This window comes from Scyliorhinus torazame, chromosome 19 (genome assembly GCF_047496885.1).
Source record: "Scyliorhinus torazame isolate Kashiwa2021f chromosome 19, sScyTor2.1, whole genome shotgun sequence".
Classification (NCBI taxonomy): domain Eukaryota; kingdom Metazoa; phylum Chordata; class Chondrichthyes; order Carcharhiniformes; family Scyliorhinidae; genus Scyliorhinus; species Scyliorhinus torazame.
This window is the reverse complement of record NC_092725.1, coordinates 126,606,827-126,632,621: the sequence shown is the minus strand read 5'-3', so window position 1 is coordinate 126,632,621 and position 25,795 is coordinate 126,606,827. Positions and strand designations below refer to the sequence as shown.

The following is a 25,795-nucleotide window of genomic DNA, read 5'->3' as shown; positions in this document are numbered from 1 at the left end:
AGGAATTTGAAGACGGCTTTTTAAAAAAATATATATTTTATTCAGAATTTTTTCGGTCAAACAAGAACAGTACAGGATTTTCCCCTTTTTACAACTTTAAAACAATATAAATAATAATGACCGTTTTTTTTAACAAATAAATAATATATTAACTAAACGGCAACTGCCAACAGCAAAATAATAATAACTCTCCAAGACAATAAAGTCCCACATGCCAGTATAAATAACTAACATATAAACAACTATAGGAAACCCCTGAGGGCCCGCTTGGGCCCTCCTCTTTCCCCCCCCCCCCCCCGGCCGGGTTGCTGCTGCTACCTACTCCATTTCCCTTATCGTTCTGCGAGGTAGTCAAGGAACGGTTGCCACCGCCTGGTGAACTCTTGAGCCGATCCTCTTAGTGCGTATTTTATCCGCTCCAATTTTATAAACCCTGCCATGTTGTTTATCCAGGCCTCCACGCCCGGGGGTTTAGCTTCTTTCCACATAAGTAGAATCCTTCGCCGGGCTACTAGGGACGCAAAGGCCAAAACATCGGCCTCTCTCGCCTCCTGCACTCCCGGCTCATCTGCAACCCCAAATATAGCCAACCCCCAGCCTGGTTCGACCCGGACCCCCACCACCTTTGAAATCACTTTTGCCACACCCACCCAGAACCCATGCAATACCGGACATGACCAAAACATGTGGGTGTGGTTCGCCGGGCTTCCCGCGCATCTCCCGCACCTATCGTCCACTCCAAAAAATCTACTCAGCCTTGCTCCCGTCATATGCGCCCTGTGTAGAACCTTGAATTGTATCAGGCTGAGCCTGGCACACGAGGACGAAGAGTTTACCCTACTTAGGGCATCTGCCCACAGCCCCCCAATCTCTTCCCCCAGCTCCTCCTCCCATTTTCCCTTCAGCTCCTCTACCATCGTCTCCCCCTCATCTCTCATTTCCCTATATATATCTGACACCCTACCATCACCCACCCATGCCCCCGAAATCACTCTGTCCTGGATCTCTTGCGCCAGGAGCTGTGGAAATTCCCTCACCTGCTGCCTCACAAATGCCCTCACTTGCATATAGCGAAATGCATTCCCAGGTGGCAACCCATATTTTTCTGTCAGTGCTCCCAGACTCGCGAACGTCCCGTCTAAGAACAAGTCCTTCAATTTCGCAATTCCTGCTCGCTGCCAAGATTTAAATCCCCCATCTATCCTTCCCGGGACGAACCTATGGTTGTTCCTTATCGGGGACCACACTGAGGCACCCGTCACTCCCTTATGTCGTTTCCACTGCCCCCAAATTTTCAGTGTTGCCACCACCACTGGACTTGTGTACCTTTTCGGGGAGAACGGTAAAGGCGCCGTCGCTAATGCTTGCAGGCAGGTTCCCCTACAGGACGCCATCTCTAGTCTTTTCCACGCCGCTCCCTCCCCTTCCCCCATCCACTTGCGTACCATTGATATATTGGCGGCCCAATAATAGTCACTTAAGCTCGGCAGTGCCAGTCCCCCCCCTATCCCTGCTACGCTGCAGAAACCCCCTCTTCACTCTTGGGGTCTTCCCAGCCCACACAAAGCTCGTAACGCTCTTATCCACTTTTTTGAAAAAAGCCTTGGTAATCATCACAGGGAGGCACTGGAACACAAAAAGAAATCGCGGAAGGGCCACCATTTTGACCGCCTGCACCCTGCCCGCCAGTGACAGGGGCACCATGTCCCATCTCCTAAAATCCTCTTCCATCTGCTCCACCAATCTTCCTAAATTAAGCTTATGCAAGGTTCCCCAGTTCCTGGCTATCTGGCTATACTGAAAATCCCTTGTTACTCTCCTCAGCGGCAAATCATCTATTCCCCTGCTCTGTTCCCCAGGGTGCATCGCAAACAGCTCACTCTTCCCCATATTCAGTTTATATCCCGAAAATTCCCCAAACTCCCTGAGTGTCTGCATTATCTCGGTCATCCCCTCCACTGGGTCCGCGACGTACAGCAACAAATCATCCGCGTATAATGACACCCGGTGCTCTTCTCCCCTAAGTACTACCCTCCACTTCCTAGAGCCCCTCAGCGCTATGGCCAGTGGCTCAATTGCCAACGCAAACAGTATCGGGGACAGGGGACACCCCTGTCTTGTCCCTCTATATAGACGGAAGTAGTCCGATCTCTGCCTGTTTGTGATCACACTTGCCACCGGGACCCTATATAAAAGCTGAACCCATCCAATAAACCCCTCTCCAAATCCAAATCTCCTCAACACTTCCCACAGGTAATCCCACTCCACTCTATCAAATGCATTCTCAGCGTCCATCACCACCACTATCTCCGCCTCTCCCTCCGGCGGGGACATCATCATCACACCTAGCAGCCTCCGTATATTAGTGTTCAACTGTCTCCCCTTAACAAACCCAGTTTGATCCTCGTGAACCACCCCTGGAACATTATCCTCGATCCTCGTCGCCATCACCTTGGCCAAGAGCTTGGCATCTACATTCAGAAGGGAGATAGGCCTGTAAGACCCTCATTGCAGCGGTCTTTGTCCCTCTTCAGGAGCAACGATATCGTCACCTCCGACATCGCCGGGGGAAACGTCCCCCCTTCCTTGGCCTCGTTAAAGGTTCTTGTCAGAAGCGGGGCTAGTAAGTCCATGTATTTCCTATAAAATTCCACCGGGAACCCATCTGGTCCCGGGGCCTTCCCTGCCTGCATGCTCCCAATCCCTTTTACCACCACCTCCACCTCAATCTGTGCTCCCAATCCTGTCCTCTCCTGCTCCCCCACCTTCGGGAATTCCAGCTGATCCAGGAAGTGCATCATTCCCTCCTTCCCTTCCGGGGGTTGAGCCTTATACAGCCTCTCATAAAATGCCTTAAACACCCCGTTCACCCTCTCTGCTCCCCGTTCCATCTCACCCTCCTCGTCCCTCACCCCACCTATCTCCCTCGCCGCCCCTCTCTTCCTCAATTGTTGGGCCAGTAACCGCCTTCTCTCCGTACTCATACTGTACTCCCTGTGCCTTCCTCCATTGTGCCTCTGCCCTGCCTGTAGTCAGCAAGTCAAATTCCATATGCAACCTTCGTCTTTCCTGTACAGTCCCTCATCCGGAGCCTCTGCATATTGCCTATCCACCCTCAAAATTTCTCTCACCAATCGCTCCCTCTCTTTACTCTCTTGTTTCCCCTTATGGGCCTTTATGGAAATCAGTTCCCCTCTGACCACCGCCTTCAGTGCCTCCCAGACCACTCCCACCTGAACCTCTCCATCATCGTTAATCTCCAGGTACCGTTCGATACATCCCCTCACCCTTATATACACCCCCTCATCCGCCAACTGTCCCATATCTAATCTCCAGAGTGGGTGCCGTTCCTTTTCCTCTCCTACTACCAGATCTACCCAATGTGGGGCATGGTCCGAGATGGCTATGGCCGAATACTCCATCCCTGTCAGCTTCGGGATCAGTGCCCTTCCCAGGACAAAGAAGTCTATCCGAGAATACACCTTGTGGACATAAGAGAAGAAGGAAAACTCCCTACTCCTGGGCCTAGTGAATCTCCAGGGGTCTACTCCTCCCATCTGCTCCATAAAGTCCTTAAGCACCTTGGCCGCTGCCGGCCTCCTCCTGGTCCTAGAACTGGACCGGTCCAGTCCTGGATCCTGCACCGTGTTGAAATTTCCCCCCATTACCAACTTTCCCGCCTCCAGGTCTAGGATACGCCCCAGCATACGCTTCATGAAGTTTGCATCATCCCAGTTCGGGGCATATACGTTCACCAGAACCACTGCTTCCCCTTGTAATCTGCCACTCACCATCACGTATCTACCCCCACTGTCCGCTACTATGGTCCTCGCCTCAAACACTACCCGTTTCCCCACTAATATAGCCACCCCTCTATTTTTCGCATCCAAGCCCGAATGAAATACCTGTCCCACCCATCCTTTACGTAATCTGACATGATCCGCCAGTTTCAGATGTGTCTCCTGTAGCATGACCACATCTGCCTTTAATTTCTTTAGGTGCGCGAGTACCCTTGCCCTCTTAATCGGCCCATTCAGCCCTCTCACATTCCACGTGATCAACCGGGTCGGGGGGCTCTTTACCCCCCCCCCCATGTCGACTAGCCATCCCCTTTTTTAGACCAGCTCCTCACCCGGTTCCCACGCTCCTGTTTGTCCCCCCGACGGTGTCCTCCCGTCCCGACCACCCCGCCCCATAACAGCTCCCCCTTTCCCTTAGCAGCAGCAACCCAGTTAACCACCCCCCCCCCTCCGTTAGATCCCTTTCTAGCGTAATTGCTCCCCCTGAAGACGGCTTTTAGGACAAACCTCTTGGTATTTTTCAAAGGATGCAGCATGGTAGCATAGTGGTTAGCACAGTTGCTTCACCGCTCCTGCGTCCCAGGTTCGATTCCCAGCTTGGGTCACTGTCTGTGTGGAGTCTGCATGTTCTCCCCATGTGTGCGTGTCCAGTTTCCTCCCACAGTCCAAAGATGTGCAGGTTAGGTGCATTGGCCATTCTAAATTGCCCTTAGTGTCCAAAAAGGTTAGGTGGGGTTATGGGGATAAAGGGGGATAGGGCGGAGGAGTGGGTTTAAGTAGGGTGCTCTTTCCAAGGCCCGGTGTAGACTCGATGGGCTGAATGGCCTACTTCTACACTGTAAATTCCATGATTCTATGAAGAACTTAAATCATCAACTGAAGTCCTTAGTAGAAATGTAACATTGAATATCAAAGCAAGAGAGATTGTGAGGACCACCTGTCGCTTGAAAGGTAAGCGAAAATGGTGTTTCGCGAAGGTCGGCCAATTGGTAAAAGTGAGTCCTGGGAAAAAAGTTTGAAAAACTGCTCTCGACCTCCAACTTATCTCTATCTTGGGAGTAAATAGATGATTTAAAGCATAATCATTAACGAAACCTGACACTTGTAACATATCTCTGGGAATTAGAGACTAAGAGTCTATCCATTGTCAGGTGTTTAGGTCATTGTTTACATGTGTGACTATCTTGCAGTTTCTTCCCAATAAAACAACCTGGGAGCTTGAACAACCAAGCCACCCAAACATAATGACATTGCCGTGTTTAAATAGGGGAAAAATGCTTAGGAATATGATAAAATGACTTGCAACATATTGTAATGCTGATATTGCACTTGCTTTCTAGATAATTTAAAGCTCGTTAGAGAAATGATTCCAGTCTGTGAAACATGATTTATGCTATTAATTCTGTGAATCTTAAAGTTCTGTGCTTATGTACTGCCAAGCAGAGCAATCTGTTTTTTTTTTACAGGAAACATTTTTCTTGCGTTCAGCATCACAACTTGCTCTCGGAAGTAAATCCTCCCAATAAAGTGTAATTTATCCAATCTCTAAGAATTACGCAGAACCTTTTCCCTTGTAGTTTGGACTTCGGGATATAACTGCCATGTGGTTTCCTTGACTTCGTATAGGCAGAAGAATAAGTTCAAACTGTGGCCATGGCTATTTAAAACTAGAGCCATTATGAACGACAAAAATAAGTGAATGGAAGAACGTAATAGATTTACAGTAATTATCTACTTAACCGATAAAATCCAAAGAAATACAATCAAAATAAGAAAGGAGGAGGCCATTCAGCCCCTCAAACATTCTCTGCCATTTAATAAGATCATGGCTGATCTGATTGTGGTCACAACTTGCTTTCCTGTCACCCTTGACTCCCTGGAGATCATGGGCTGGATTCTACGGTCGCCAACGCCGAAATTGCGTTCGGCGACCGGCTGGAGAATCCAAGTTTCCGACCAAATCGGGAGCGACGCCGCGACTTTGTATTGTCACCAAATTTGGCTACAATACACTCTTTGTCACTTCATCCAAGTCATTAATATAGGTTGTACGTTACAGAGGCCCAGCATTGATATCTGTTCATCCCACGAGTTAAAGTTTCCAACCTGAAAATTACCCATTCATCCTGACTCTGTTTCCTGTTAGTTAGCCATTCCACAATCCATGCCAATATATTACTTCCAACAGCATAAGCCCCAGTATGGAAACCTTTTCTGTGACTTTGAAATCCAATACACAATATTCGCTGCCCCCCCTCAAATAATGGGGCAGCACAGTGGTGCAGTAGTTAGCACTGCTGCCTCACGGCACCGAGGTCCCAGGTTCGATCCCGGCTCTGGGTCACTGTCCGTGTGGAGTTTGCACATTCTCCCCGTGTTTGCGTGGGTTTCGCCCGCACAACCCAAAAGATGTGCAGGCTAGGTGGATTGGCCATGCTAAACTTCCCCTTAATTGAAAAAATGAATTGGGTGCTCTAAATTTTAAGAAAAAAAATCCCTCAAAGTACTACATTTGTCACACACTATTTTCCCTTTCATAAAACCATATTGACTCTGTCAAAATGGATTACGGTTTTCTAATGGTTCTGCTACTCCTACCTTAATGGATTACAGCATTTTTCTGATGACCGATGTTAGGCTGGATGGCCTATAGTTCCCTTGTGGGGCTGGTTAGCTCACTTGGCTGGACAGCTGATTTGTGATGCAGTGCGAGGCCATCAAGGCAGGTTCAATTCCCGTACCGGCTGAGGTTATTCATGAAGGCCCTGCCTTCTCAACCTTGCCCCTCGCCTGAGCTGTGGTGATCCTCAGGTTAAATCACCACCAGTCAGCTCTCCAAGCAGCCTATGGTCATCTGGGACTATGTCGACTTTACCTTCAGTTCCCTGCTTTCTGACTCCCTCCTGTCTTTAATAGGAGTGTTACACTTAATCGTTTTCCAATCTACTGTGACAGAGTCAATTAAATTTTGGATTACAAATAATGCACCCACTCCCTCTGCAGCCACTTTTTTTAAAGACCTATGATGCAGGTGATTGGTTCCAGGGGATCTGTTCAGCTTTAATCCTGTGCGTTTCCGGGTACTTTATCTTTAGTGATAGTGATTTATTTTAAATTCCTCCCTCCCTTTCACCCTTTGCTTTTCCACTATTCTTGAGATGCTTTTATTGACATCTCCCGTGAAGACAGATACAAAATATTTGCTCAAAGTTTCTGCCGTTTTCTCGATTCCTGTTATTAATTCCCTACCCTTATCCTCTAAGAGATCAATGTTTACATTAGCTCCTCTCTTCCATATACCTGTAAAATCTTGCTGTCTTTTTTATATTTCTTGTTCATCTACTCTTATTCTAATTTCTCAACTCTTTATTTTTTTTTTCCTTTCATCATCCTTTGCTGGTTTGTGAAACTTTCTTCAAGCTTCCAGCCTACCAGTCCCTTTGCAGCACTGTAAACATTTTCTTTCAATGCTTAGTTAGCCACTGTGATAATTTGGGATTACGAAGTAGGTAGTTGAATGTGTTGTTTAAAAGAAGGAACTTTTAGGACAGCACGGTGGCGCAGTGGTAGCACTGCAGTCTCACGGCGCCGAGGTCCCAGGTTCGGTCCTGGCTCTGGGTCACTGTCCGTGTGGCGTTTGCACGTTCTCCCCATGTTTGTGTGGGTTTCGCCCCCACAACCTAAAGATGTGCAGGGTAGGTGGATCGAACACGCTAAATTGCCCCTTAATTGGAAAAAATAAATTGGATACTCTAAATTTATTTTTTTAAAAGAAGGAACTTCTTTTTATAAATAAGTAATGAAGTTTAACAACAACAGTAATAGCTATGAAAACAGGAGCAGCAATAAAACTGTGCAGAAGAAGGATAAATACGGCAAATTCCGGGAACCTAAGATAACGAGAGATATTGAAGGCCTCGTCAAAAAGAAAAGGGCTGGGAACCGATGAAGCCTGTGTGGAACATAAGGAAAGTAGGAAGGAACTTAAGCAAGGAGTCAGGAGGGCTAAAAGGGGTCACGAAATGTCAGTGGCAAATAGGGTTAAGGAAAATCCCAAGGCTTTTTACACATACATAAAAAGCAAGAGGGTAGCCAGGGAAAGAGTTGCCCACTGAAGGACAGGCAAGGGAATCTCTGTGTGGAGCCAGAGGATATGGGCGAGGTACTAAATGAGTACTTTGCATCAGTATTAACCAAAGAGAAGGAATTGGTGGATGTTAAGTCTGGAGAAGGGTGTGTAGATAGCCTGGGTCACATTGAGATCCAAAAAGACGAGGTGTTGGGTGTCTTGAAAAATATTGAGGTAGATAAGTCCCCAGGGCCTGATGGGATCTACCCCAGAATACTGAAGGAGGCTAGAGAGGAAATTGATGAGGCCTTGATAGAAATCTTTGGATCCTCACTGCCTTCAGGTGATGTCCCGGAGGACTGGAGAATAGCCAATGTTGTTCCTTTGTTTAGAACATTACAGCGCAGTACAGGCCCTTCGGCCCTCGATGTTGCGCCAATCTGTGAACCACTCTAAAGCCCATCTACACTATTCCCTTATCGTCCATATGTCTATCCAATGACCATTTGAATGCCCTTGGTGTTGGCGAGTCCACTACTGTTGCAGGCAGGGCATTCCACGCCCTTACTACTCTCTGAGTAAAGAACCTACCTCTGACATCTGTCCTATATCTATCTCCCCTCAATTTAAAGCTATGTCCCCTCGTGCTAGACATCACCATCCGAGGAAAAAGGCTCTCACTGTCCACCCTATCCAATCTTCTGATCATCTTGTATGCCTCAATTAAGTCACCTCTTAACCTTCTTCTCTCTAACGAAAACAGCCTCAAGTCCCTCAGCCTTTCCTCATAAGATCTTCCCTCCATACCAGGCAACATTCTGGTAAATCTCCTCTGCACCCTTTCCAATGCTTCCACATCCTTCCTATAATGCGGCGACCAGTATTGCACGCAATACTCCAAATGCGGCCACACTAGAGTTTTGTACAGCTGCAACATGACCTCATGGCTCCAAAACTCAATCCCTCTACCAATAAAAGCTAGCACACCGTACGCCTTCTTAACAACCCTCTCAACCTGGGTGGCAACTTTCAGGGATCTATGTACATGGACACCGAGATCTCTCTGCTCATCCTCACTGCCAAGAATCTTACCATTAGCCCAGTACTCTGTCTTCCTGTTATTCCTTCCAAAATGAATCACCTCACACTTTTCTGCATTAAACTCCATTTGCCACCTCTCAGCCCAGCACTGCAGCTTATCTATGTCCCTCTGTAACTTGTAACATCCTTCCACACTGCCCACAACTCCACCGACTTTAGTGTCATCTGCAAATTTACTCACCCATCCTTCTCCGCCCTCCTCCATGTCATTTATAAAAATGACAAACAGCAGTGGCCCCAAAACAGATCCTTGTGGTACACCACTAGTAACTGGACTCCAGTCTGAACATTTCCCATTAACCACCACCCTTTGTCTTCTTCCAGCTAGCCAATTTCTGATCCAAACTGCTAAATCACCCTGAATCCCATGCCTCCGTATTTTCTGCAGTAGCCTACCATGGGAACCTTATCAAACGCTTTACTGAAATCCATATACACCACATCAACTGCTTTACCCTCATCCACCTGTTTGGTCACCTTCTCAAAGAACTCAATAAGGTTTGTGAGGCATGACCTACCCTTCACAAAACCTTGTTGACTATCTCTAATCAAATAATTCCTTTCCAGATGATTATACATCCTATCTCTTATAAACCTTTCCAAGATTTTGCCCACAACATAAGTAAGGCTCACTGGTCTATAGTTACCGGGGTTGTCTCTACTCCCCTTCTTGAACAAGGGGACAACATTTGCTATCCTCCAGTCTTCTGGCACTATTCCCGTAGACAAAGATGACTTAAAGATCAAGGCCAAAGGCTCAGCAATCTCCTCCCTAGCTTCCCAGAGAATCCTAGGATAAATCCCATCCGGCCCAGGGGACTTATCTATTTTCACACTTTCCAGAATTGCTAACACCTCCTCCTTATGAACCTCAAGCCCTTCTAGTCTAGTAACCTGAATCTCAGTATTCTCCTTGACAACATTGTATTTTTCCTGTGTGAATACTGACGAAAAATATTCATTTAGCACCTCTCCTATCTCCTCGGACTCCACGCACAACTTCCCACTACTGTCCTTGACTGGCCCTACTCTTATCCTAGTAATTCTTTTATTCCTGACATATCTATAGATAGCTTTAGGGTTATCCTTGATCCTACCTGCCAAAGACTTCTCATGTCCCCTCCTGGCTCGTCTTAGCTCTCTCTTTAGGTCCTTCCTAGCTAACTTATAACTCTCGAGCGCCCTAACTGAACCTTTATGTCTCATCTTTACATAAGCCTCCTCCTTTCTCTTGACAAGTGTTACGACTGCTTTAGTAAACCACGGTTCCCTTGCTCGACCACTTCCTCCCTGCCTGACAGGTACATACTTATCAAGGACATGCAGTAGCCGTTCCTTGAAAAGCTCCATATTTCCATTGTGCCCATCCCCTGCAGTTTTCCTCTCCATCCGATGCATCCTAGGTCTTGCCTCATCGCATCATAATTGCCTTTCCCCCAGATATAACTCTTGCCCTGCGGTATATACCTATCCCTTTTCATCACTAAAGTAAACGTAATCGAATTGTGGTCACTGTCACCAAAGTGCTCACCTATCTCCAAATCTAACACCTGTCCTGGTTCATTACCCAGTACCAAATCCAATATAGCCTCGCCTCTCGTTGGCCTATCTACATATTGTGTCAGGAAACCCTCCTGCACAGATTGGACAAAAACGGATCCATTTAAAGTACTCGAACTATAGCGTTTCCAGTCAATATTTGGAAAGTTAAAGTCCCCCATAACGACTACCCTGTTGCTTTCGCTCCAATCCAGAATCATCTTTGCAATCCTTTCCTCTACATCTCTGGAACTTTTCGGAGGCCTATAGAAAACCCCTAACAGGGTGACCTCTCCTTTCCTGTTTCTAACCTCAGCCCATACTACCTCAGTAGACGAGTCCTCATCAAACATCCTTTCTGCCACCGTAATACTGTCCTTGACTAACAATGACACCCCCCCCCCCCCCTCTTTTACCACCTTCCCTGAGCTTACTGAAATATCTAAACCCCGGCACCTGCAACAACCATTCCTGTCCCTGCTCTATCCATGTCTCCGAAATGGCCACAACATCGAAGTCCCAGGTTCCAACCCATGCCGCAAGTTCACCCACCTTATTCCGGATGCTCCTGGCATTGAAGACACACTTTAAACCACCTTCCTGCCTGCCGGTACACTCCTGCAACTTTGAAACCTTACTCATGACCTCACTACTCTCAACCTCCTGTATACTGGAGCTACAATTCAGGTTCCCAAACCCCTGCTGAACTCGATTAAACCCTCCCGAAGAGCATTAGCAACTTTCCCCCCCCCCCAGGATATTGGTACCCCTCTGGCCCAGGTGTAGACCATCCTGTTTCTAGAGGTCCCACCGACCCCAGAATGAACCCCAATTATCCAGAAATCTGAAACCCTCCCTCCTGCACCATCCCTGTAGCCACGTGTTCAACTCCTCTCTCTCCCTATTCCTCGTCCCGCTAGCACGTGGCACGGGTAACAACCCAGAGATAATAACTCTGTTTGTCCTAGATCTAATTTTCCACCCTAGCTCCCTGAATTCCTGCCTTACATCCCTATCCCTTTTTCTACCTATGTCGTTGGTACCTATGTGGACCACGACTTGGGGCTGCTCCCCCTCCCCCTTAAGGATCCCGAAAACACGATCCGAGACATCATGCACCCGGGCACCTGGGAGGCAACACACCAACCGCGAGTCTCTCTCGTTCCCACAGAATCTCCTATCTATCCCCCTAACTATGGAGTCTCCCATGACTAATGCTCTACTCCTCTCCCCGCTTCCCTTCTGAGCAACAGGGACAGACTCTGTGCCAGAGACCTGTACCCCATGGCTTACCCCTGGTAAGTCATCCCCCCCAACAGTATCCAAAGCGGTATACTTATTACTAAGGGGAACGACCGCAGGGGATCCCTGTACTGACTGCTTCCTCCAAGCCCCTCTCACCATATATCTTTATTCTTCGGAGTATCTACATCCCTGAAGTTTCTATCTATGACCACCTCTGCTCCCGAATGATCCGAAGTTCATCCAGCTCCAGTTCCCTAACGCGGTTTCTGAGGAGCTGGGTGCACTTCCCACAGATGAAATCAGCAGGGACACTGACGGCATCCCTCACCTCAAACATTCTGCAGGAGGAACATTGCATTACCTTCCCTGCCATCCCCTCTAGATAAAAAAAGAAAAAGAAAGAGCTTACCTGTTAGTCACTCCCCTTCTCAGCAAGCACTCACTCAGCAACCTCTGCGCCCCGCACGATAACACCTGAGAGAAAATAAAAGAAAAACTACTTACCAGTCACCAGCCAATCCCGTACCTGCAGGCTGTGACGTCACGGTTCAACGTCTTTCTACTTCTACCTGCCCTCGAGCCTTCCCCTTTTTTTGGTTAGAGGAGGGGGTAGGGCGGGAAACACTGAAGAAGTGTTTAGGGTTTAAGTGTCACTTGACAACAGCTCCTCCACAAACCACCAAGTTAGGGTGACCACAATGGACGTATGCAAATTTCCCGCGCAACAGCCAATCAGCAGCTCCGCTCTACTGCCCTCTGCTGGATCTAAGAAGGGTAGCAAGGATAATCCAGAGAACTACAGGCCGGTGAGCCTTACGACAGGGAAATTACTGGAGAGAATTCTTTGAGACAGGATTCTCTCCCATTTGGAAGCAAATGGACATATTAGCGAGAGGCAGCACGGTTTTGTGAAGGACAGGTTGTGTCTCACTAACTTGATAGAGTTTTTCGAAGAGGTCACAAAGATGATTGTTGCAGGTAGGGCAGTGGATGTTATCGATATGGACTTCAGTAAGCCCTTTGACAAGGTCCCTCATGGCAGACTGGTACAAAAGGTGAAGTCACACGGGATCAGAGCTGAGCAGGCAAGATGGATACAGAATTGGCTAGGTCATAGAAGGCAGAGAATAGCAATGGAAGGGTGCTTTTCTGATTGGAGGGTTGTGACTAGTGGTATTCCGCAGGGATCTGTGCTGGGACCTTTACTATTCGTAGTATATATAAATGATTTGGAGGAAAATGTAACTGGTCTGATTAGTAAGTTTGCAGACGACACAAAGGTTGGTGGAATTGTGGATAGCGATGAAGACTGTCAGAAGATACAACAGGATTTAGATCGTTTGGAGACTTGGGCGGAGAGATGGCAAATGGAGTTTAATCCGGACAAATGTGAGGTAATGCATTTTGGAAGGTCAATGCAGGTAGGGAACAAACAGTGAATGGTAGAACCCTCAAGAGTATTGACAGTCAGAGAGATCTAGGTGTACAGGTCCACAGGTCACTGAAAGGGGTAACATGGATGGAGAAGGTAGTCAAGAAGGCATATGCATGCTTGCCTTCATTGGCCAGGGCACTGAGTATAAGAATTTGCAAGTCATGTTGCAGCTGTATAGAACCTTAGTTAGGCCACACTTGGAGTATAGTGTTCAATTCTGGTTGCCACACTACCAGAAGGATGTGAAAGCTTTAGAGAGGATGCAGAAGAGATTTACAAGGATGTTGCCTGGTATGGAGGGCATTAGCTATGAGGAGCGGTTGAATAAACTCGGTTTGTTCTCACTGGAACGACGGAGGTTGAGGGGCGACCTGATAGAGGTCTACAGAATTATGAGGGGCATAGACAGAGTGGATAGTCAGAGGCTTTTTCTCAGGGTCGAGGGGTCAATTACTAGGGGGCACAGGTTTAAGGTGCGAGGGGCAAGGTTTAGAGGAGATGTACGAGGCAAGATTTTTACACAGAGGGTAGTGGGTGCCGGGAACTCGCTGCCGGAGGTGGTGGAAGCAGGGATGATAGTGACATTTAAGGGGCATCTTGACAAATACATGAATAGGATGGGAATAGAGGGATACGGACCCAGGAAGTGTAGAAGATTTGAGTTTAGTCGGGCAGCATGGTCGGCACAGGCTTGGAGGGCCGAAGGGCCTGTTGCTGTGCTGTACTTTTCTTTGTTCTTTGTTTTGTTAGGTCTTGCTTACAGGTCTTGCAGACTGAAAAAGCTTGCACATGCTCAGAACCTTCAACAGATGCCAGTAAAACAATGACCGAGGAGAAAGGCTTATAAAAACACTCTTTACTCAGTATGACACTTTATAACTAATGGTTTATCCTTCTTGGGTTTTCTTTCCCAATGGGATATATCGTTGAGAGTTATGAATAATTCCATTGAATGTCTGCCATTGTAATTTCCTTTTTTTTCAAGATTACAACTGCCCATAATTATTGCAGTACTTTTCTAAGAAGCCACCAATATTCCTCGATTTATATGCTGGCCTACAGTATAGCAACAGGGGGCCCATAAAATACTCCCACCAGTGAATTATTTCCCTTGCTATTTCTGATCTCCATAATCTCCACCCAAACTGATTCTACATCTTGATCTACTGAGCAAAGACCATTTCTCAATCCTGTATTGATGTCAACCTTTAACAAAACTACCCCACCTCCTTTTCTTCCTATTCTTTGGAAATGTCAAATATCCTTGCCACTAGGTCTCTGCAACGGCTATCGGATCATACCCATTTATTTCCATTTGTTCCATCATTTAATCTTAATTTAGCATTTTGCTCTACTATGATCCTATTTACTGGTGTACTCTTACATTTGTATACCTTGTCTCTACCTACCACACTCTGGTTATTATTCCCCATATAGCTATCGTGCCCATATTACAGTCCTGCACTATTCCCTGTCCTTTCTCTTCACCTTTCTAAATTTTGCTTCACCTGAATTCCGTCCCCACACCTTTCACTGTTTGGTTTAAAGCCCCTCTTTACACCCCTAGTATTCTATTCACCAGGTTCCAGCATGGTTCAAATAAAAACTGTCCCAATGGAACAGCTCTCTCTTCCCAATACTGGTGCCAGTGAGCCATGAACTGAAATTTATTTCTCCCACTTTAATCTTTGAAGTATGCATTTAACTCTCTGGTCTTATTTACCCAATGCCAATCTGCTTGTGGCTCAGGTAGTAATGCAGAGATCATTATCTTCCGGGTGAATTCTCAGTCCATGCTGAAGGGCAAAGTTGTGCAATGCACAACACACTACACATGTCGTGAGTTTCATCTTCACTGTTAAGGCAGTGCGGCAGTTACAGTTCGGCTTCAGGTCTTCCTTCCAAATTTCGCAAAGGCATCCCACTGCTTCCTTGCCAAAGAACAGTCTCCAAGCACACATCTCCTCACATTTCATATTATGTCCTTTGCCTGTACACTCTCAGGGTGGGTAATTGATTCACTTCCTGTCAGGCAGACATGTCGCCTGACACTAGATTTGAATCTGCACTGGATTCTGCAATACCTGTCAGACAGATAATTCACATCAGCTTACAGGAAGGGGGCTTACATACATTAACAAAGACATTACACTTTGATAAAGCATTTGAAGTAATCACTGGGGCTTGCAAGGATCAACATATAGCTCAAAAAACATTGCTCATCCAAATGGACTTCAGCTATGCATCAGCCGGGAGGACAGGCTTACTGACATCAGCGTCCCTGGAGGAGTTAGAGCACCAGCATTGAGGCCATGATCATCCGAAACCAAATTTGCTGGGCCGGCCATGTGCTTAGGATGTCAGAGTCCCGACTGCCGAAGTAAATTTTCTTCGCTCTGCTCAAGGAAGGCTCCCGAAAAAGAGGAGGACAAAGAAAGCAATTTAAAGACACACTGACTACCTCAGGAAATGCAACATAGACGTCAAGCCTGGGGGACCCTTGCTCAGAAGAGACCTACTTGGAGAAACCTCCTGATTGAAGGTACACAATTCTTCAAGGATTCCCAATGGCAAGAGGATACCTAGAAAAGGAGCCTGAGAAATGAATACCAGCAATCTAGATCCCACCTTCCGGATACACCGACAAGAGTGGATTGCAAAGGTAGCACGATGGCGCAGTAGTTAGGACTGCTGCCTATGGTGCTGAAGATCCGGGTTTGATCCCAGCCCTGGCTCACTCTGTGCACATTCTCCCCTTGTCTGTGTGGGTCTCACCTCCACAACCCAAAGATTTGCAGAGTAGGTGGATTGGCCACGGTAAATTGTCCCTTAATTGGAAAAACAAGAATGGGGCACTTTAAATTTATTTTTAAAAAGAGTGCGGTCGAAGGTGCAGCTCTGGGGTCAGGCTCATCAGCCACGCAAGAACCCACAGAACACAGGACCAAGAACATGGAGTTTCTTAGGTGGACAATCGTACTCGTTACAGAGTGATCGCCGAAGATTACATGCACTCCAACACCATTCTATCCATTGTATGCCCCTTTAATGGAATTAAACAACCCCTCCTAACTTTTTTGGTCACTAAGGGCAATTTATCATGGCCAATCTACCTAACCTGCACGTCTTTGGAGTGTGGGAGGAAACTGGAGCACCCGGAGGAAACCCAAACACGGGGAGAACGTGCAAACTCCGCACAGTGACCCAGCGGGGAATCGAACCTGGGACCCTGGGGCTGTGAAACCACTTGTGCTACCGTGCTGCCCAAAGCCTTCTATCATCACAGCCTTCTGTCCATGACCACAGACCTAGCATGCAAACTACCGGCCGAATTGCGCCCGAATGAGGGTGTCGACACAGCCTGTAGATGCCGGGAGAATGAATGAAAATGAAAAATGAAATTCGCTTATTGTCACAAGTAGGCTTCAAATGATGTTACTGTGAAAAGCCCCTAGTCGCCATTTTCCGGCGCCTATTCGGGGAGGCTGGTACGGGAATTGAACCGTGCTGCTGGCCTGCCTTGGTCTGCTTTCAAAGCCAGCAATTTAGCCCTGTGCTAAACCAGCCCCTTCTGCCAGGATTTACCTGGCTCGCTATGCCATGCAGCGCCGAGGAACACCCAGCTAAACCCGCTCGACACAGGACTCTGTTGCAATTCAGTTAGATCGTGCCCCTAAAATAAAGTTAACTAAGGCGTTGACTGCCACCTTCTGTTGTTTCTGTGTTCAATTCGACTTTTTTTCTGGGTCTTGTCAACACCAACTCTAAAAGTGATTAAAATGTCATATTTATAAGCATTTGACTACACCTTCAAAATCACCTCTGCTTGGACTCTGGGAATTTACAAAAACTGAATCTGTGCTGACTTAGCCTGGCTAGATTTGGTATCTAGAGTAAAGTATTTTTATTATAAATACTGAGACAGGAATATGCCAAAGTTTAACAATAGAATGCATATTGATTCTTTGCAATGATGAAGTCTCTGGTAAGTGGCATTCCTTTGGGAAGATGGAGTTCAATCAGTGATGAAAACTGTCCAGGACTGGGAAGTCAGCTCAGCTCCTCCGCTATCCCACATTGCTCTGCTGCTCCAGGGCTGGGAGGAGGACTGGGAGGTCGGCTCAGCCCTCCTCCGCTATCCCACAATGCTCTGGTGCTCCAACGCTCGGAGGAGGACTGGGAGGTCGGTGCTCAGCACCTCCGCTATCCCACAATGCTCTGCTGCTCCCGCGTGCTGGGATTCGTGAAGCTGTGGTGACTGAGGTAAATGAATGTTTTATCCTTTATTTCGCCCTCAGCCGTGAAACTGCGAAGAGAATCGTGAGACTGTTGAAGGTGGGGCTTTGATCAAACCCTCGCCGCCAGAGACAAGGTGCGGCTGCTCCAGGGCCCGAGGCCTCCGGCTCCTTTCCTGGGGAAATGTCCGCACGGCGCAGCACAGGAGCGGGGCCCGGCCAGTCTGCCCACAGCCGGCAATAATCCCCCCTCCCCCCGGCCAATATGATTTCAAACCTGATCACTCAGAAATGTGAAGAGAATTCCACACCCTCACCATGATGGTAAATCTGCCCCATACTCCTCGACCCAGTCCCTGCCGGTCCGCAGTCCCGGTCCCCCCCCCCCCCAACACACACACACTCCCAGTCTTTTACCCACACCACTAAGGCAGTTCACACTCCCAGTCTCTTGCCCCCACACACTGGGCCAGTCCACACTCCATACACACTTGGCCGACGTGCTCCCAGACACTGCCCCAAACAGATACTCAGTCCACAGTCCCAGACCCTGCCCCACACAATGGGCCGCCCCATACTCCTGGACATGTCCCAAACATGCGGCCAGTCCACACTGCCTCACACACTGGGACTTAGTCCCCCACACTGCTGGCCTGTACTCCCGAACAGTGCTGCATACGCTGGGCTGATCCATATTCCCTCACACTGGGCTGTCCTCGTAGAGCAACACTATGATAGTCGATAGTCTCTTTTATAAGTTTAGCTTGTGAACTAATACACCCATAGCAAATGGTTACAATAACACTCAAAGTGAAAAGAATAATAAAAATAAAGTACAAGACGAAAGCTTTAATCTAGCGGTGGGGCATTACAATTGGTTTTTGTGTGGGTGACTTTTTAATAAAGTATTAAAGTTGCTTTCTGTTGTCTTCCATGTACATTCTGTCTATCCAATATTAGAAATTAAAATGAATAGCCAAGAATATGGAACTTATATTTTGAAGTAAAGATACTAGACTTTTTAAAACTTTCACAAATTGTATTGTGTATAGTAGTTTTGTTGGCCAGGCAGTGTCCCAAATGAGTTTATCCAGTGTGTTACGGAAAAGGATGTTTCATGATCTGTGATGGATATAAGTGATGGCTGGAGAACTGTTACAATTGTTCTCAGCAGTTTTTTTTTAGCAGACAGGGAATTGGTTAATTGTCCAGGTGTCTTTTCTGGCAAACCACCCATATGAAGAATGAGCAAAGCCGGATTGGGCTCAACTGCATTGCCTGCTGGTAGTCACTGTCAAAGCCATACATTAATAATTGTAGTTTGGCAAGTTACTGAAGAACACTCAAAAGATCCATGTAGCTATGCTTCAAGTCAAGAAGGGATTGGAGGAAAATGATTGTTGCTTGATTATATTTTATTTGGGTTTTAATAAACTGCTGGTATGATGTTGTTAATTAAACTGAGTACCATCAATATTGTGCATTTATATCATGAAATGACCCAGAAGACTTCACAAAAATGTAATCAGACAAAAGTTATTGAATATTAAAATGTTCTTCTGTCCTTGAAGAGGTGGACTTGTGCTAAGGTTGATTATGATTCCAAACTAACTTTCAATAGGCTCGGTCAAATGGCCATTCTTAACAAATGAGTTTGCTTTGAACTTGGAAGAAGTGAATTCAAACCTGTCTATGCAAATAAAATTGACATAAAAAAAAGGAGTACCCAATTATTGTTTTTCCCAATTAAGGGGCAATTGTGTGTGCCCAATCCACCTAACCTGCACGTCTTTGGGTTGTGGAGTGAAACCCATGCAATCACGGAGAGAATGTGCAAACTCCACACGTACAGTGACCGAGGGCCTGGATCGAACCCAGGTCCCCAGTGCCATAGGCAGCAGTGCTAACCACTGCACCACTGTGCTGCCCACAAATAAAATTGACAATAGAGAGAATCACTGGATAACAATTAGGAGCAAGAGTCCGAGTTGATTTCTCTTCTCTCCTTGCCCAAGGATCAAACCTGAGACTTGGTATAGCTCAATAATTCATGGTGCATTACATTTACCCATTATGCCATTTGGAGGGGGGGGAACTTCTTATTTATCTTTACGATTGTCACACAAACTTTTATATTTAACTCTGGGTTCATGCAATTTACTTTTTTTCTAAAATGCAGAACAAAGAATGGCAAAAAGCCTAAGAAGTAAGTGGAAGCGGAAGATGCGGGCAGAAAAGAGGAAGAAAAATGCGCCAAAGGAGCTTGCGCGGCTGAAAAGTATACTCGGAGCAGATGGCAGTGGTGACATTACCATGAATGATGTGAAAGAAGTAGCAACTGTGGTCTCATGTGAAAAACTCAAACAGAACCCAGCCAAAGGAGATAATGGTAATTTTGTTTTAGGGTTGGGAAACTTAGGTGATGTGCATGATATTAGATGCACCTAAGGCCAAGATTAATCAAGAAAGTTTGATTAAGCAGCGTCCACAATGAATTTCAAAGGCCTGAAAATTCTGGGATGCAGCAAAAGACCTGAGGCAGGAGTTGGTGAGTTAGAATAGGAGATTATTTTTTTTAAATATAAGTTTAGAATACCCAATTTTTTTTTCCCATTGTGGCGCAATTTAGTGTGGCCAATCCACCTAACCTGCGCATCTTTGGGTTGTGGGGGTGAAACCCACGCAGGCATGGGGAGAATGTGCAACTCCACATGGACAGTGACCTGGGGCCGGGATCGAACCTGGGCCCTCAGCATCATGAGGCAGCAGTGCTAACCACTATGCCACCCGTGAATAGGAGATTATCATGTCTCTTGACTTCAAGGCGCTGAGAGGAAGAGGATATATACAATTTATAAATTGAGGGGTTTTAATCTGTAAACTAACGGTGTTTCCAGGCGGAGCTGTGGTTAGCACTGCTGCCTCACGCCACCGAGGACCCGGGCTCGATCCCGGCTCTGGGTCAGTCTCCATGTGGAGTTTGCACATTCTCCCCGTGTCTGCGCGGGTCTCACACCCACAAATGGGCAGGTTAGATAGATTGGCCACGCTTTGCCCCTTAATTGGGGGGGGGGGGAAGGGGAGAATTGGGTACTCTAAATTTAAAAAAAAACAACATTGTTTCCCTTTTCAAAACAGTTGTCACCAGCGCTATTTAATTAAAATATATATTTTTTATTTAAGAAATTTTTCATTGCAAGAAAACAAAGCCATATACATAAATACATAAAAATACAACGCATGAATAGCGCAATTAATAATTAACAACTCCACCAAATCCAACCGTTCAACATATAACTAAAAACTAAACCCCCACCCCTGACAGCTGATGGTCGCACATTCTCTGAAAAATTATATTAATGGTTGCCTTCTACCGACCCTCAAATGGTGCACTTGACCGTCTCCAGATATTGGAACTCCATTAGGTCACCCAACCAGACCGAGGCACTGGGTGGATTAGGAGATCTCCACCCCAGCAGAACTCACCTCCGGGCTAACAATGAGGCAAAGGAGAGGACATCGCTTTCACCCCCGTCTGTAGCACCATTGAGTCTGAAACCCCGAAAATGGCCACCAGGGGACAAGGCTTCAGTTTCATATGAAGAATCCCATACATGGTGTTAAAGAAGGAGACTTATAAGCTTGCAAGTTTAGGTCACGACTATGGGTATGATTCGCTGGTCCCCGAGAACAACATTCGCACCGATTCTCCACCTCCGAGAAAAAAAACACTCCTCCTTGGTCAGACACGCCCTGGGCATCACCTTGAACTGAATCAAGCTGAGCCTAGCACCTAGGAGGTTGAGTTGACCCTGTGAATGGCCTCATTCCACCACCCACTTCCTTCTCACCTCATCCAAAGGAGTCTGCTCCGCCGACAGGATCTGGCCATAAATGTCCAAAATCTTTCCCCTCAGCCAAATCGGTCAGAGATGAGATCCTATTCAACAGGGAGGGCGAAGGTGCCAAGGGAAATGAAGAGATCTCCTTGCGCAAGAAGTCATGAACCTGGAAATATCAGAATAAATTAGTCCTTTGGAGTTGGAATTTGTCCAACAGCTCCTCAAAACTGGCACTTACCCTCCAAAATAGGACCCCAAACCTCTCCAGCGCCTCCTTTCCCTATGACCTGAACTTCAGGTCTAAACCAACTGGCACAAAGAGATTCCACGAATGGTGACTAACAACAACATGGAGCTGAGCTTAAAATGTTGTCTAAACTGCCTCCAAACTCTCCAAGTGGACATCACTACTGGACTTGAGGTAAATTTTGCAGGGGAAAGCTGAAGCGAGACAATTACCAGGGCCCTCAAATTAGAACCCCTACAAGAGCACACCTGCATCTGCCCCCATATGGAATTTGGATCCTTGAGCCACCCCAGTACTTTTTCGATATTAGCTGCTCAGCGATAAAATAACAATCTCCCCTCTCATCTCTTTCCTCTCTCTCTCAAGGAAGCGAGCACATTGTTGACTCTAGCCAAGGAAAATGGTGAGACGGAAGGACGTTAATTTTTACAGTCTGAACCCTGTCCGCTAGGTCAGATTTAACCCCATTCACCAGACTAGCATACTTTCATTTATGAAGCAAGGGACAATTATGGGCCACCTGGATTCCCAGCTAATGAAAGCTAGACCTGGCAAGCCGAAAAGGCAACATCCCAGATTGGCTTCCCTCCCTGGAGGATTCACTGGAAAGTATTTGCCCTTATCCAAATTCAACTTTTACTCGAGAAGGAGCTGAAACTCCGAAGTAGCTTCATTACCTCATCCATGGTGGAGACTGGGTCTGTGATATAAGGAAACAGCTCACCTGCATACAAGAACACCATGTGCTCCCTCCCTCCTTGCTTTTTCAGGGACTGCTTTAGCACAGTGGGCTAAACAGCTGGCTTGTAATGCAGAACAAGGCCAGCGGCGCGGGTTCAATTCCTGTACCGGCCTCCCCGAACAGGCGCCGGAATGTGGCGACTGGGGGCTTTTCACAGTAACTTCATTGAAGCCTACTTGTGACAATAAGCGATTATTATTATCCCACTCCACCCAGTTGAAGATCTTAACGCTACGGCTAATGGCACTGTTTAATTCTTAATGTTTAACCTGAATAGTCATTGTTGACCGATGGCATTTCAACCAAACCCAATGCTATCCTCTGCTGGTGCGCGTACCCACACACTCACTGCAAGGATGCTGAGTTTGATTGTAATGTCTGTGGCATCAAGGGGAGATGATGGAGTACGGGTAATATCACAGGACTAGTAATCCAGAAGCCCAGGCTAATGTTCTGAGGACATAGGTTCAAACCTCACAATGACAACTAGTGAAATTTAAATTCAATTAATGAATCTGGAATTGAAAGCTCGTACCAGTAATGGTGAGGTGACCATTAAACTATAATCTATTGTAATAAAAAAAAATATCTGGCTCACTAATGTCCTTACGGGAAGGAAATCTGCCATCCTTACCTGGCCTAAATGTGACTCCAGCAACACTGGTTGGCTACTAACTGCCTTCTGAAATGGCTGAGCAAACCATTCAGTTCAAGGGTAATTAGGGATGGGCAACAAATGCCGGCCTCACCAGCAACTCCCACATCTCATGAAAGAATTAAGAAATAATCCTCCATGCGATTGGTTAATTCAGTACCGAACATGGATTAATTCTGGATCTTGGCCTAGTTTGTGTAGAGTACATACTTGCACTTGATCAATTTGCATGGTATTATGATGGTTTATGTGTAAGGTACTACTTGTCAGAACTTGAATGTTGGTGGCCTGAGAATTAATTTGAATGTTTTACAACTATGTAAACAAAACTTATTCTTCACAGATGATGCTTCTACCATGGATATCGATAAGAAAAGGAACAAAAATACTCTTTTGAATGAACATGGACAGTATCCATTATGGATGCATCCTAGGCATAGAAAGAAGCTCAAGCGACAACTGAAAAATAAAAGGAAATCAAAACATTCAAAGGGGTTAGCTCGGTAGACATGTAAGAAAAGCTAACATTACTGTGATTAAGGCCTTGTATGTTTCTTAAGAGAAGACAGGAAGAAAATAACAAGTTTGGAAAAATAGTGGATGTTCTGAATGTTTGAAGCATGCTGACTGAGGAAAAATTCTTTTAGAAATGTATAGTACAACAATTCTAGTACAATCTGCCGTAACTTTGTAACCTGTTCAGAATAAAAGGTTACCGTCAGCAATAAAATTACATAATTACACAGTAAGTTTAGATGAGCTGATGCTTCAGTTGCAATGTAAATGCAACACAAAACATTATACCCGACACAAGTACGAGTCTGGTAAGTAATTAATTAATTAAAATTTGTGTGTCATTCAGCCCCCATGAAAATGGAAAGTTAACTGCCTTACCTTTGATCTGATCTTGAAAAATGAAAGTGAAATGAAAATCGCTTATTGTCACAAGTAGGCTTCAATGAAGTTACTGTGAAAAGCCCCTAGTCGCCGCATTCCGGCGCCTGTTCGGGGAGGCTGGTACGGGAATTGAACCGTGCTGCTGGCCTGCCTGGGTCTGCTTTAAAAGCCAGCGATTTAGCCCAGTGTGCTAAACCAGCCCCTAATTGGAGCTCTGATCAGCTACAGGCTCCAATTATGGTTTCAGCAACAAGTTAAATCCTGGAATGTAATGGTGGTGCAGTGGTTAGCACTGTTGCCTCAATGCGGCGAGGACCCGAGATCGATCCTGTGTCCTAGTGCAGTTTGCGCATTCTCCCCGTGTCTGTATGGGTCTCACCCTCGCAACCCAAAGATGTGCAGGGTAGGTGAATCGGCCACATTAAATTGCCCCTAAATTGGAACAAAAAGAATTGGGCACTCTGAATTTATTTTATAAAAATCTTGGAATGCCTACAAGAAGACTGGATATAATTTCTGAACAATTAGAAAACCTTGTCGAAAAGATAGGCTAGATACAAAGTCATTTGAATTTTACAGTTTGCAAAATAGAGGCATTTCCTTGTATTTTTAATTTTTTCCCCATTAACCAAGACCTCTATGTACAAATTATTCGTAGACACCTCGGATTAATAGATCCGATTAGGTGGGGAAAATAACCTGAGACGATCAGGCAATAAAATATATAAACCTCATTTACAGAAATCTATGTAGTTTTTGGAAAAGCTGTTTATATTTCTATATTTTTTTTAGTATTATAGTGTTAAATGTAATTTACAGTTTGGGTACCAGGAAGCTGTGACTTTTAATACTATGGCTGATGGTGAAATCACCTCACTGATATTTGTATGTTTTCTCAACACAGCATTTTTTGTGAATAACAAATATATAGTATTCAATAACTTGCTTAAAAATAGAATCTTACAACAAACATTTGTGTGTCTAAATTCCATTATGAATTCTTTCCAAGCCACTGTTTGCATAAATATAAGTCCAACAATAAACTCATTGCAGAGTTACAGAATGTAGTAATGCAAATTATGCCATCTTAAGCATTTGACAATGAGTTGAACTGTCAAAAGAGAATTTAAATGCTCAGGAAGGAAATTACTTCAGGGACTTGAGATTGTCACCAATTTTGTTAATTAACTGTAAAGTATGTGAATGATAGCTGAATACAAACCATAGAAAACAGTGCACAAGGATAACATTATCCTGGATTCCCTAAGCTATGCCATTTCAGACATGCATGGGTTTTCTTATTGATAAAATGGAACTGTGTGTCTCAATACATATTCATTCTGGTGGTCTAACTCCTATTTATCGTTCCTTGGTTTTTGACTCGCATCTGTCTTGGTGTTCCCAGCTGTAAAATACATGTATGTTGTGAACATTCCCAGTGGTTTGAATTTCTCTCCTCTCTCTCTAACCCCCCTCCCCTTCTCTCTCTCTCTCTCCATGCTGCTAAAACTTGGGGTGTTCTCTTGTCTATTCTGCTTCCCTTGTAATTGTTCTGAATGAAGGAGTGATGGGAATTGGGTTAGGGTCAATCATGGGGTACAAGTTTGGAGGGATCAATCCTGTATGGATTGTTTGGCAGTGATTTTCAAGTTCTTGTCAAAACGGCTTGATTTTGATAAGTTTTATCAAAATCTAATCCTGCTGTTCCTTGATTTAGTCCTGCTCCAGCTACTTTATTTATTTTTAAATTTAAAGTACCCAATTCTCTCTCTCTCTCCAATTAAGGGACAATTTAGTGTGGCCAATCCACCTAACTTGCACATCTTTGCGTATTGGGGGTGAGACCCACGCAGACACCAGGAGAATGTGCAAACTCCACATGGAGTGCTGCAGCTATTTTTAAACTCTGTTCTAAAAAAAATTTTGTTCCTGTTCCATAAATTTCTATTTTTAGTCCAAGAGTTTATTTTTATTTTCATTGCCTGTGA

General features: G+C 45.7%; 1 protein-coding gene across 1 annotated transcript; it reads left to right on the top strand.

Moving 5' to 3' along the window:
* The first annotated feature begins 17,317 nt into the window (after positions 1 to 17,317).
* On the top strand, positions 17,318 to 24,777 carry llph (LLP homolog, long-term synaptic facilitation factor). Its single transcript, XM_072485182.1, has 3 exons — positions 17,318 to 17,452; positions 19,604 to 19,813; positions 23,254 to 24,777. Exons 2-3 carry the CDS (start codon positions 19,612 to 19,614, stop codon positions 23,415 to 23,417), a joined length of 366 nt encoding a protein of 121 aa, XP_072341283.1. The 5' UTR covers positions 17,318 to 17,452; positions 19,604 to 19,611; the 3' UTR covers positions 23,418 to 24,777.
* Positions 24,778 to 25,795: the final 1,018 nt, after the last annotated feature.